General features: G+C 38.2%; 1 protein-coding gene across 2 annotated transcripts in view; it reads left to right on the forward strand.

Annotated features, from left to right (window-relative positions):
* The first annotated feature begins 47 nt into the window (after nucleotides 1–47).
* KIAA1328 (KIAA1328 ortholog) overlaps nucleotides 48–12361 on the forward strand; it is a 161754-nt gene continuing 149440 nt past the window's right edge. The window contains exons 1-4 of one of the 2 annotated variants that reach the window (XM_028136362.2): nucleotides 48–192; nucleotides 6796–6831; nucleotides 7493–7635; nucleotides 11667–11761. In XM_028136362.2, coding sequence (XP_027992163.2) covers nucleotides 135–192; nucleotides 6796–6831; nucleotides 7493–7635; nucleotides 11667–11761 — 332 coding nt within the window. In that variant the 5' untranslated portion in view covers nucleotides 48–134. Of the gene's footprint in view, nucleotides 193–382; nucleotides 438–6795; nucleotides 6832–7492; nucleotides 7636–11666; nucleotides 11762–12361 lie in introns of those variants that run through there. The other variant, XM_054723738.1, reaches the window with a different exon arrangement.

The following is a 12361-nucleotide window of genomic DNA, read 5'->3' on the forward strand; positions in this document are numbered from 1 at the left end:
GGACCCTCCCGCCCCGCCGGGGCCGGCCGCGCAGGCGGGGGCGGGCCTCTGCGCCCAGCGGCCAATGGGGACGGCGCCTGGCGTCCGGGGCGGGGCGGCCCCGGCCTGACGCCCGGAGTGGCGGTTGTTTCAAGATGGCGGACGCGGCGCGCCCCTCCCGCCCCGGCGCCGCGGCGTTCTGGAGCCGAGACTGTATCCTTTACCCGCCTGGCAGGGGGCGCCGGCGCCCTCCCGGGGCGGGGACGCGACCTGGAGCAGTCGCGTGGGACTCGGCGGAGGGAGAGGCGCGGCGCTCACCCCGGGGGCGGGGCCGTGCGGTCCGGGCGCCGGGCTTCTCGCCTGGCTGGGGAATTCGGTGGCTTTGCGCCCGATCGTGTGGCCAGGCTGGGGTTCCCGGTGTGGGGCTGAATACAGATGTTCCCCGGCCCTGCTTGGCGGTGAGCTCTGGGACGATGGCCTGCAGTCGTGCCCTGCCTGGGGCTGGGAGGACACAGCCCTCGGTGACCTCGGGCCAGCTGTGCGAGCTTGTGGAGGAGGGAAGGGTGTTGGGTGACCAGGGGGCCTTTTTGTCTTGTCTTAGCCTTGTCCATAGTCTCCGCTGTTTAGCAGGATGTCAGGGTCTAGTTGGATTCTAGGCCTGTCAGGGACGATTGAATTTCGCACTGGGACTTCCCTAGAGGAGTGGGGCTTGCTTTCCGCGGAGGCTTGGTCTGGTGGCGCTGGCTGTGGAATAAGCTGCACATCATCGTGCCTGGATGCAGTGTGATCTACACATAGTTTGCAGGATTAAAGTTCTTGGATTGTTTGGGGTAGAGCTTTTACTCTTGTGATGGTCTTCCCCCATACGATACATCATCAGTGGCTGTGATGAGATGTGTGACCTAAGTGGTTCTTTCCCTGGGTTGGGTAGACTGTTCCAAGCCGAGCTTTGGTCCTGATCATTTACTCCGAGTTCGTTAGCAGAGTGTTACTTTGGAAAGCAAGGCAATCGGTGCATGGGGTGCCTGCGGAGGCGAGTGGTTTTATCTGTGTGCTTGGACTGGTGATAGCATCGTTAGAGGCATTGCTGTTAACTTCGTGTATTCTTTGCACTTTCCACTGAGCTCCCAGTGGAAACTTACAAAATTATGTGATCAGTTCCCCTTATTTGAGTTACTAGGATTAACAAGGCGTATTTTTGCATTCCGTGCTGTTCAGTGCTTAGCGTTTACCACTTGTCTCAGATAGGTTAGTGAGACTCAAAGTTGTACACGCACTGTGGATGAAAGCACACTAGTGCACGGTGCAAATTAAGTATTTTTCCCTTCACCTGTCAATAAGGATGCAAAGAGTATGTGCACTGAGAACTGAGCTGAATTAAGAAGTCAGGAAACTGGGATGAGTCTTTTTCTCTTGAAACACGGCCTCTGCAATGACAATTTTGTGAAAGAGGAGATATTTGAAGTTTATTAACTTATAATGTGCTTCTTCAGTTTAATCACATTCATAACCACATATGACCAATGGTGCAGTTCTGATGTAGAGTAAATGGTTTTGGGGGAAAGGGAGACAATCTGTTACAGTGGTACTGATTAAGTTAATAGGTATGTAAATGAGTCTATGTTCTTGGACTCAGCAACCCTCTACTCTCACTTAATTCATGTAGTCCTATCGCTCCCCTTTTCATATAGAAGTTACATATCTGCCCTTTTCTCTTAAATTCTCCCTTACTCTAAATATTTATATAAAATACTATATAAATTGAACATAAAGCATTGAAATTGTATGGGGAAAATGATGGTGATTACATTCTATGGAAATTCAGGTATTTGAAAGGGATTTCAAGTTTATCAGTATCATATGTTTCCCCCAGCCTATCTAACATTTAGTCTCAAATATTTTCATTTCATATTTCCATAGGACTTAAAGGCAATATCAAATGTGAATGTGTTACTGATTTTCACTAAAAAAGCATTAGCGATAGTTACGAATCATTTGGTTTAGTGATGTGTCTTTGTATCTTAATCTCTTCTTGTCACAGACTTCCCAGACCACCCCAAAAACTTTATAGTAGAACTTTCAATAGAAAAAAACTAAAAAGTATGTATCTGTAATCTGGAATTGTTTTCTCACTATTGAAAGATTGTTCAGTGCTTCCCCTAAACAACTAGAGAAGTGTGATTGAGAGATTTCCCATCCTAGATGTTTCCATCATGTGAGAACAGATCATCTGTGACTGAATGTCATCTCTTTTTTTTTAATGTTGAGTTATGCATCTCCTGCACAGTATGGTTCAGCAGTGCTGTTTTGTACAAGGTGTGTCTTTGTACCCAATGTGTAAACAATGGACATGCCATGCTAACTATGTGTTAAATCTGCAAGTAAAATTATGCCTCTTCAGCCATAAACTGTTTTCCTGCTTTGTTATAGTTCCTGGTAATATCAGAAGTTAGTGTTTCTGCAGTATTTAAATTTGATTGCTTAAATGCTCTCAAGTGTACTATCATTAACCGTATTTGTAACTTGATATTAAATATGAATTATAAGAGACCTGGTCAAAACTTTTCAGTATCTATAATGCTTGCCATTGACTTTCAATTACAAATAGACAAAGACTTAATGTTTATTCTTAAAATAATATATAGGCATACCTTGGAGATATTGTGGGTGCGGTTCTAGACCCACTGAGTATTGCAATAAAGCCAGTTGTAATCTTTTTTTCTGGAGAAGGGCCTTACCTTCAGTTTGTTAGAAAAATGCAATATCTATGAAGCACAATAGAATGAAGTGCAATAAAATGTGGTATGCCGGTATTAACCAGGAAAGTCATGTGGTCAGTAATAATTACATGTGTGTACATATGTTGCTGGTTAGTGATTCGGGCTCAAAGGTTAGAGTAGAGTGGACAGTACTAAGTTTATCTCCTTCAGGTCCTGGTGATCTGGAATGGACAGGTTGTTTCCCCTCTACCACTTCTGCCTTGGATTTCTAACTTCTGCATTAATTCTGTGATTTGATATCAGCATTTAAGGATGCTTTCTAATGTGCTGTACGTGTCTTATTGAGGTGCTTCTAAAGAAACCAAAGTAGAATTATAAGGTGGCATATAGAACCCAGTAAGTGGTCTGATATGAGTTTGTTATATATTCTGTTTTGTTTTGTTTTTACTTTCCCATAAGCTGTATGCTTGTTGGGAATCTCTGTATTTGAAGAAGGTAAATATTTGGGTTCTTAAGATGAAGATAGGTTAGAAATTATTAGAAAACATAGGTAGGATGGAGGCAATTTCAAATATGTTTAGTCTTATTTTTAAAAAAAACTTGGGTTAAGGTCAGTTTATTTAGCATTTTCTATATTGAAACCAAATTTATCATGGATGTAGCTAATGGGTTTTACCTGAATATTTGAATGAGTTAAGGAAAGAATGATAACACTAAAGCTTTTTGAACAATGCCTCATAAAATTAAATATCTGTTTCAGTCTTTACTATGACCCAGGCATTCTATGATGTTTGCAGATACAACATTGAGCAAAAGATGAAAATCTTCACCTGCTTAGTGCTTCCATTTTAGTGATATGAAATGAGTAAAATATCTATGATAATGGGTGCTATGAGAAAAATAAAGCTGGAAAGGGCTAGCTATTATGGGTTGTTATTTTTTTTTGGTCTCTGTTTTTTATGCCAATATCACACTGTTTTGATTATTATAACTTTGTAATATAGTTTAAAATCAGAAAGTGTTATGTCTCTAGCTTTGTTCTTTTTTCTCAAGGTTGTGGCTATTCGAGGTCTTTTGAGCTTCCTTACAAATTTTAGGATTGTTATGCCATTGGAATTTTGATAAGGATTGCCTTAAATCCATAGATGGCTTTGGGTAGTATGGATATTTTAAACAATATTCTTCTAATCTATGAGTATGAAATATCTTTCCATTTATTTTGTGTCTTCTTCAACTTCTTTTATCAAAATCTTATAATTTTCAGTGTACTGGTCTTTCACCTCCTTAAATTTATTTCTAGGTATTTTTTTATGGGATTGCTTTATTTCTGTGACATTTCATTCTTAATTTATAGAAATGAAGTAGAATTTTGATTATCGATTTTATATCCTGCAACTTTACTGATTTCGTTCAGTAGTTTTAACAGTTTTTAAGTGGAGTCTTTATAATGTCATCTGCAAATAGAAGCTTGTGGAAGGTCTCTACAGTTTTTTGTTTGTTTTCTTTTTTAATATATTTTATTGATTTTTTACAGAGAGGAAGAGAGAGGGATAGAGAGTTAGAAACATCGATGAGAGAAACATCGATCAGCTGCCTCTTGCACACCCCCTACTGGGGATGTGCCCGCAACCAAGGTACATGCCCTTGACCGGAATCGAACCTGGGACCCTTGAGTCCGCAGGCTGACACTTTATCCACTGAGCCAAACCGGTTTCGGCTGTTTGTTTTCTTTTTAAAAAAAAACATATTTTTATTGATTTCAGAGAGAGGAAGGAAGAGGGAGAGAGATAGAAACATAATGATGAGAGAGAATCATTGATCGGCTGCCTCCGGCACACCCCCTACTGGGGATCAAGCCTGCAACCTGGGCATGTGCCCTGACTGGGAATCGAACCCTGACCTCCTGGTTCATAGGTTGATGCTCAACCACTGAGCCAGAATGGCTGGGCTGTTTGTTTCTTTTCTTAGGAAACAAAGTTATTAGTTGACAGTAAGGATGAAGAAATGGTGTTAGATTTGAGCAAAGAGGAAACTATAATATACTTGGTGAGCTTCCAAATCAAGGTGTGGCTGAATGGGGTAGTTGGTTTTTCCAGTTGTGAGCAAGTTTATTTGTGCATGATCTAGGGAAATGTGGTAGTCTTTTTTCCAGTTAGTCCATAGGTCATCCTTGGAGAATAATCTGCTCATTCATCATTATTGTATCTTCTAATTGAAGACAGTGTCATATGGAACAATTCCTGAATCATCTTGGATTTTCCCCCCTGGGCTCTTTATTCCCTATGTATATTTCCAACAGTAAATAATTAAATATGTATTGAGCACCTACTGTGTGTGCTAGTCCCAAGATACATACATATATATATATATATAAAAGAATCAGTTTTTGCTGTCAAATAGAGCCTGCACAATTTCATTTTGTAAGGTCTTTTATAGCTTGGATGTTAGTGAGTCTATAAATTCTCTCTCTGCTCCTGTGTTAGTTGCTCTCAGTTTTCTAGGAGTGGTGTTATCTAATTTTTGTATGCTTACTTGTCTTATGTGCCTCTTAAAATACCAGCTCCATCCCTGAGATTTGAGGGAATTTGAAGTTTAGTGGCACTAGTTATCAGCCAAAACCTTGAAGCTATGAGAGTGTATATGCTGCTCTGGAAAGCGATTAGAAACCAGCTGGCAGCTCAAGCAGTAGACATCATCTTTGCATTCCCAAATTCCTATAGGGATCATAGGCATATCTAAGCAGCATTTTCTGAAAAGACTCCATTACTGAGGTTGATCATGAGCTGAAATACATGGACTTTTGGAACATGTTACTAAATCTACTGTTTTATTCCATCCTTTTCCTGGAAGGAAATAGCTCATAATTGATTTGTCTGGAAATCTTGGAAAAGAAAACATTTTATCAAAGAACAGAGAACTTTGGAATGTTCTAGGTCATTGAAAAAATGTTCAGATGCTTCTTTCCGGCAAGTGTTATCAAACTGTACATATATCTAGATATGTACAGATTTAGATATGGTTCTGATTAAAATTTTGTTTCTGGAAGAATGCTTTTTTATTCTAATGGTTATCTTCTAAAGCAGTGTTATGATCTTAGTAGCCATTCTAAATTTCTCCTCTTAAAATTAACAATACTGTAGTTCTTTTTGTCTTGAATTTCTTCCACTTGTTAAATAGTAGGACCTCGTGGGACATTTCACATATGCACTACGAAGAATAGAAAATGCCTTTGTGTTTGTATGATTGACTTGCCCTCAAACAGTGTTTGTTTTTCAAAGATAAAGCTCATTTTGAAATTATTTATTCATGCCTAAAATAACTTGTCAGTTTTCCAGTAATGAGTGAACTGGAGCACTGAACTCTTGGTTTACAAAGGCAATGAAATGAAAGCACAGCAGAATTTATAGTATAGGATCTCACTTGGCAATAAGCATGAATAAAAGTTTTATAGAACAAGGCCTTCCAAAACTTTTATAAAATATACTAGCGTTCCCGTTGCAGGAAGAATCCTGCAATAAGGTTTCCTGCTGCACTCTACCCCGCCCCGCCTGCTCTCCTCCCTTCTCCCCCCGCTCCGCCTTCTCCGCCAGCCCGCCTGCTTTTCTCCCTTCTCCGCCAGCCAGCCTGCTCTCCTTCCTTCTCCTCCGCCCCACCTCCGCTCCTCCCTTCTCCTCCCTCCGGCTTGCTTGCTTCTCCGAAGCTTTGCTCCCTTCTGCAGCTCTTGGCTTCTTTCTACGCTGTCTTGATATGCAAATTAACCGCCATCTTGGTTGGGGTAATTTGCATGCTCGTCCTGATTGGCTGATGGGTGTGGCTTGGCTGGTGGGCATGGCTTGGCATAGTGAAGGTGCGGTCGATTTGCATATTTGTCTATTATTAGGTAGGATAGTTGTGACTATATAAAAATGAACTTTAAAATAATATTAACTTTGCTGCATTAATTCAATTACTTTGCTTTCTAGTGTTACTTTTAAAAACTAGTTATAAATTCCAAGGTCAAATAGAAATTACAAATTATAACAAAAGTACAGAACTGAAGCAGCATTTAGATAATGGCAAATCTTTCCTAGTATTTTCCTTCATGTCTTCTGCATAGTTTCTGATGAAGAACAATCAGTAGTATATGTTCCAGGTATGATTTTCTGTGTTAATTTGTTAAGCTTCATTTGCTTCTTAAGTGTTAAGAGAAAGATGAAACATTAGTATAACTTTGCAGTTATAACTGAATGTGGAACAGTTCATTAGAACCTAAAATAAAATAAAAAATTAAAGAAACCCTTACAGTTCAAAACACTGCCTTATACTTTATGTATTAGGGAGCAAGAGATTTTCTTCTTATTATTATTTTTTTTACAAATAAGAGCCTAAATTTAATATTCCAAATAAAAGTGTGGAAACTTCTTGACATAAAGTTTATGCGATAGACTTTTTAAAGTTTACTGGTTATTACAGATGAGTAGTAAAACTGGACTATTGAAAGTACCCCAATTATGTGACAAATCAGGTCTTTAATTGCCCTAAATGAGTGTATTTGTGGCATGTTTCAATTTGTTGGTTTCAATATGACATATGAATGTGCCAGCACCTTTTAAAAATATTTCAGTTGAATCATAATATATTCAAAACGTAATTTTTTCATGATTCATTATTAAGAGGGCCTTAAGATGAAGTAAGAGTTTTCCATATCACATCATATAAAATAGAGGATATCAATGAAGAGGTTGGTTGGAGTGGGGGGAGGGCTTAAGAGAATGAGAAGATATAATTTTGAAATCTTTGATGCAATTCCTTAGGGATCTCTACAGAAGGAAATATCAGATCAAGACACAAGTCAATGAGTCCAAAAGCTAATGTTAAACTTAAGACTTCCAAGGTGACTGCTGCTTCAATCTCCATGGAGTCTTTAAAAGGTGCAGGAGATTCCGTAAATGAACAGGTCAGTAATTTATTTGTTTTGTTCTCATTCTACAATTTTTTATAAATGTTGGTCAGTTACTAATTTTTCTTTGCGCACTGTCAATTGATGGCTATTGGTGCCAATTCAATGCCAACAGAAATTCCTGATTTGGGTTGCAATGAAGAAGAAAACAATACTGTGAAACAGCTCAGTTGTGATACATCAGAACTATGAAAACAGCATGGCTGTGGAACAGCTCAATAGAGTTATAGCTCAGTAGTGGGCAGGGTGGCCCTGGGGTGAGGCCCTTTTGGGTGAGGCCCTTTTAGGTGAGGCAGTTCTGCTCTATTCTGGTCTTTTCTACCTGCTTAGGTCCACTTCACCCTGCACCAGTCATCTCTGCTCTACTCTGCTCTCGTTAGTCATCTTTGGGGTTTCACCTCCAGCCTGAGAAATGCAGTTTTCAATCTTAGGTGGAAATGGAAAGTGCATTCCCAGAGCCAGAAGGGAGCTGATTTAAAATGACTAAAGTCCCCACCCTGATCCCTGATTGGTCTGTCTTCATGCAAATGAGAACTCCAAATACTCACAGTATTGGTCCAAAAATACTGTCCTGATTGGTTAGGATGGAGCTACTCTATTGGGTGGTGAAGCTGTTGAAGGTAAACTAGGTCATTCGAGTAAGCCTGGGAAGCTTCAGCCCACTTGGTTAAAATACGATTCCAGGAACTCCTCTATGAGTGGTGGCTCAGATGGCAGAAACTCAGTGCAGGAAGGCAGTTCAGTGAAGGAAGCAGGAAGCTTAGTGCAGGCTTCTCCCTGAAGTGCAGTTTGTATGAGAGGCCCCTGTTCAGAAATGACTGCTAGGCTCTGCCTTTTTGTTTGTTATTGTTTTTAATTTAAGCTCAGTTAAGCCACCATGAGTTCTTGATAGGGTATCTTCTTTCTCAGGGACCACATGACCAGTAACTGATTGATGTATGTAGGTAGAAGAGTCCTTGAACATTAGATGATCTATATGAATTCTGAAAAGCTACAGAGGATTCTTGGATGTTTTGATGATGCTTGGTATGAATATAAAGTGTTCAGCTCCAAAATATTTGGGCTTGCTTTAAATCTTAATTAAGAAAATGTAGTATCTTGGTATGTCTCAAAAGACCTACATTCTGATCTGTGTGTAGTTAGTAAATCAAATCCACAGCAACTGTATTTTGGTTAGGTGTCCTTTATGATTTCTGTTCATTTGAATTTGTTAGTTAATGATGAACAAGCCCTAAAATATAAGAAAGATGTTTTTATTAAAAGAAAATTAGCCTGCATTATTATTATTGTTGTTGTTATTTTCTTCACTTGGAAAATAATGTCATAAAGACTTTTTCTGTAAAAAGCCAGATAGTAAATACGTTATCCTTTATGAACCACATTGTGTCTGTCTCAAGTATTCAGCTCTGCCCCTGTCGCGTGAATAGAGCCATATAGGTATCAGTGTGTAAATGAATGTGCATGGCTGCATTTTAATGAGCAGGGTGGGCCAGATTTGGCTTGTAGCTGTTGTTTACCGACCACTGCCCAAATATATTTGGTTTTTAAAGAATATTTGATTTTATAATTTTTTGAAACCTTATGTAAATGAGCTTATTCTTTGTATAGTGTCTGATTTGCATTTTTACTCAATGTTATGTTCATGAGATTTATTTATGTTGTGTATAGTTATATTTCATTTTTTCACTGATATTTCAGTTAGGGTTTAGTCATTTATTTTAACTGAAAATACTAAATACTTGCTACATTGGTGCTGAAGAACTGAAAAGGCAAAAAGAAAACACTCAGTTATCTCTAAGAAGCAGTTACCATTTCGAGGGCTGGGAGAACAGATGGAACAAGTTGGAATTATTAAAGCGTGGAAGCTTTGAGGATGAACCCCTCAGAACTGGAACTTGGACTCTGGTGATGGGGAACCAGCCTGACTGCTGTCCCTGAGGAAACAAGATAAAGGAAGGCTGATTCGGTGAGGGCACGAAAAATTGCAAAATAGAATCGCTGTTCATGCCAGGGCTGAGACTGGCGGAAAAGGAAGCAAATAGGAAGGAATGTGTCCTTTCTCTCTCTAACAACCCCTGGTCTCAGTCTAGTTCTTCCAATTGGCAGAGTTTAACAGAGAGTCATGTGGCAAAGAAGAAATGAGGTGTCCAGAGGCTCAGTCCCAGCATCACAAAACAGCGTGGAAGGGTGGGTTTGAAGATGCAAGTCAGTAGCATAGCAACCAGTACCTATGGAATTCCATTGAATAAATATACCACAGTGAAATCATTCTCTAGTGAATAAAACCTGATTCTCAGGTTTTTGCTGTTACCGATAAATACAATGCTGCTAAAATCTTTTGTTTGTTTTATATTTACTGCACCTGTACTGAAATGTCTTTTCATGGGTTATCAGCAGCTTCTCCCCATTGTAAATCCAGTGACATCATTTCACATTCTGTTAGCTTTTTCAGTCATTTGCACTGTTAACCCCACACTTTTCTTGAAACTTTTTCTCTTCTTTCCCCCACAATATATTATGCTTCCGATTCCTCTCTTGTTCTTTTAGACATACATTTTTTTTCTTGGATTTGTACATGATTTTTAAAAACTAGTATTTTTCTTAATTTTAAGGAAAATTTTAAAACAAAAGTATAATGAAAATAATAAAAATCTAAATATCCTCCTTCTATTATTATTTAAATAATCTAAATCTAAATATCATAATATCATATAGCTAAATTTTAAATCTTGGTTTTTTCCTGACTTGAGAGCCAGACCCACATTTCTGACTTTCTACCTAAACCAGTGATGGCGAACCTCTGACACGCGTGTCAGTGCCATTTCTGATGACACACGGCCACTGAGGCGGCCACATGCCGAGGATGAAACATTTATGTTATTTAAACTATAAATATTGCGAAATAATGTTTTTTCCTCAAAGGGACACACTACCCGAGTTATGCTCAGTTTTTTGGCGAAGTTTGAAACACCAACCTCAAAAGGTTGCCCATCACTGACCTAAACATTTCTATATGCATGTCCTCCTGGTATATTAAGTTGACCTGATGTATTTAAAACCAAACTTATTTTATTTTCTTACCATTCCTTTCTCATTTTCTCTTCTCCCCTCTCTTTCCTATCTTTGGCTCTCAGTATTTCCATGTTTCAATTTAAGGGTCTTGGATTGTTCTTGACTACCAGAAATAATTGGACTGGCCTATTTTGCGATTGCATACATTTCAAGGATTATACTTCCTTCCTTTTACATGTTACCTCCAGTTCCCTTGTGACTCCCCGAGTTTCATGGTTTAAAAATCCTGTTAATGATGTTCAAGTACTAGGAGAATTTTTTGTAGCATGGGAGACAGGATAGTACAGTGGTTAAAGCACAGACTCTGGAACCTGGTCTTGATCTGCTTCTTAATACTAGATAAGATATATATCCTCACTTTAAAATAAGAATAATACCTACCTAATAGCATTATTTGCAGAAATAAGATGGATTAATAAGTGTAAAGTACTTAGACTATTCCTGGCAAGCAGTAAGCACTAGATATTATTAGCTATTTAAGGATATTATTATTATTATTATTATTATTAATTACTCTTTGGCCTAGTACCTTTGGAATGAACCTCGGTTATTGAGAGGCTAGAACAGGTGCAGCTGCTGCCAACCTTAGTTTTAAGCTGGGCTATGATGTAAGAAAGGTTCTCAGTATCTTCCATTAGGTGTTTTTTTTCTGTGGCGCTCACCAAGGGAAAGTTGTTTTTTAAAATACTCCCTAGTATTTAAGCAGGGACATTCCTGCTTTGAGTTCTTTCTGTCTGCTTTTCTGTGTAAATTTCATGATGTCCCCTGGTGGCAGATAGTTCCTTAGCCTGTTTTGAGTTCATAGTCAGTTTTACATGAAACAGGCCACTAGTGTTTCCACAAGATAAAAGATATCTAGGAAATTTCACCTCTGTAGTTATTTTAAGAAATTTATTGAAAAGTCTTAAAATTGTTTTTAGTAAAGGTTAAACAAAAGTTTTTTTTTTCTGTTTCAGAATTTCTGCAAGGGAGGAATAAAGAGTGCATCATTAAAGGATTTATGTCTTGAAGACAAAAGACGCATTGCAAATTTAATTAAAGAACTGGCCAGGTGAGACAAACCTTATATGAGATGCATTGTTATATAAGAGAGAAAATTCAAGAACTTTAGAACACATGAATTTCATTTTCCTTTCTTGATTATATGTCATTATATAGTGTGTCAAAATTATATTTATATAAGTTTTAATTCAATGTAATATAATTTTTACTTTTTTGTATTATTTTGAAATAATTTTAGGCTTATAGAAAATTTGAAAAAATATTGGGAAAAAGAGAAATGAGTAGTCTTTTTGGGAGGATGAAATGTTCTAAAATAATATTATGGTGATGTTTACAGAACTCTAAATGTACTAAAAACCATTGAATTGTACCCTCTAATGATTGAACCTTATTATATGTAAGATATCTCAATAAATCTCTTAAATGGTATGGAAGGCTTTTATACCTTTCACATAACTTTTTCTAAATTTATCACCCTGAATAAATCATCATGCAATTGTCAAAAATTAACATTGGTCCAATAATATTAATTACAGAGTATTCAGATTTCACCAGTTTTTTCACTAATATATTTTTTCCTGCTCTAGTATCACATTTTGTGTTCAGTTTTCCTGTTTCCTTGGTCTCCTTCATGTGTGTCCTTGCCTTC

The sequence above is a fragment of the Eptesicus fuscus genome, chromosome 12 (genome assembly GCF_027574615.1).
Source record: "Eptesicus fuscus isolate TK198812 chromosome 12, DD_ASM_mEF_20220401, whole genome shotgun sequence".
Taxonomy (NCBI): Eukaryota; Metazoa; Chordata; class Mammalia; order Chiroptera; family Vespertilionidae; genus Eptesicus; species Eptesicus fuscus.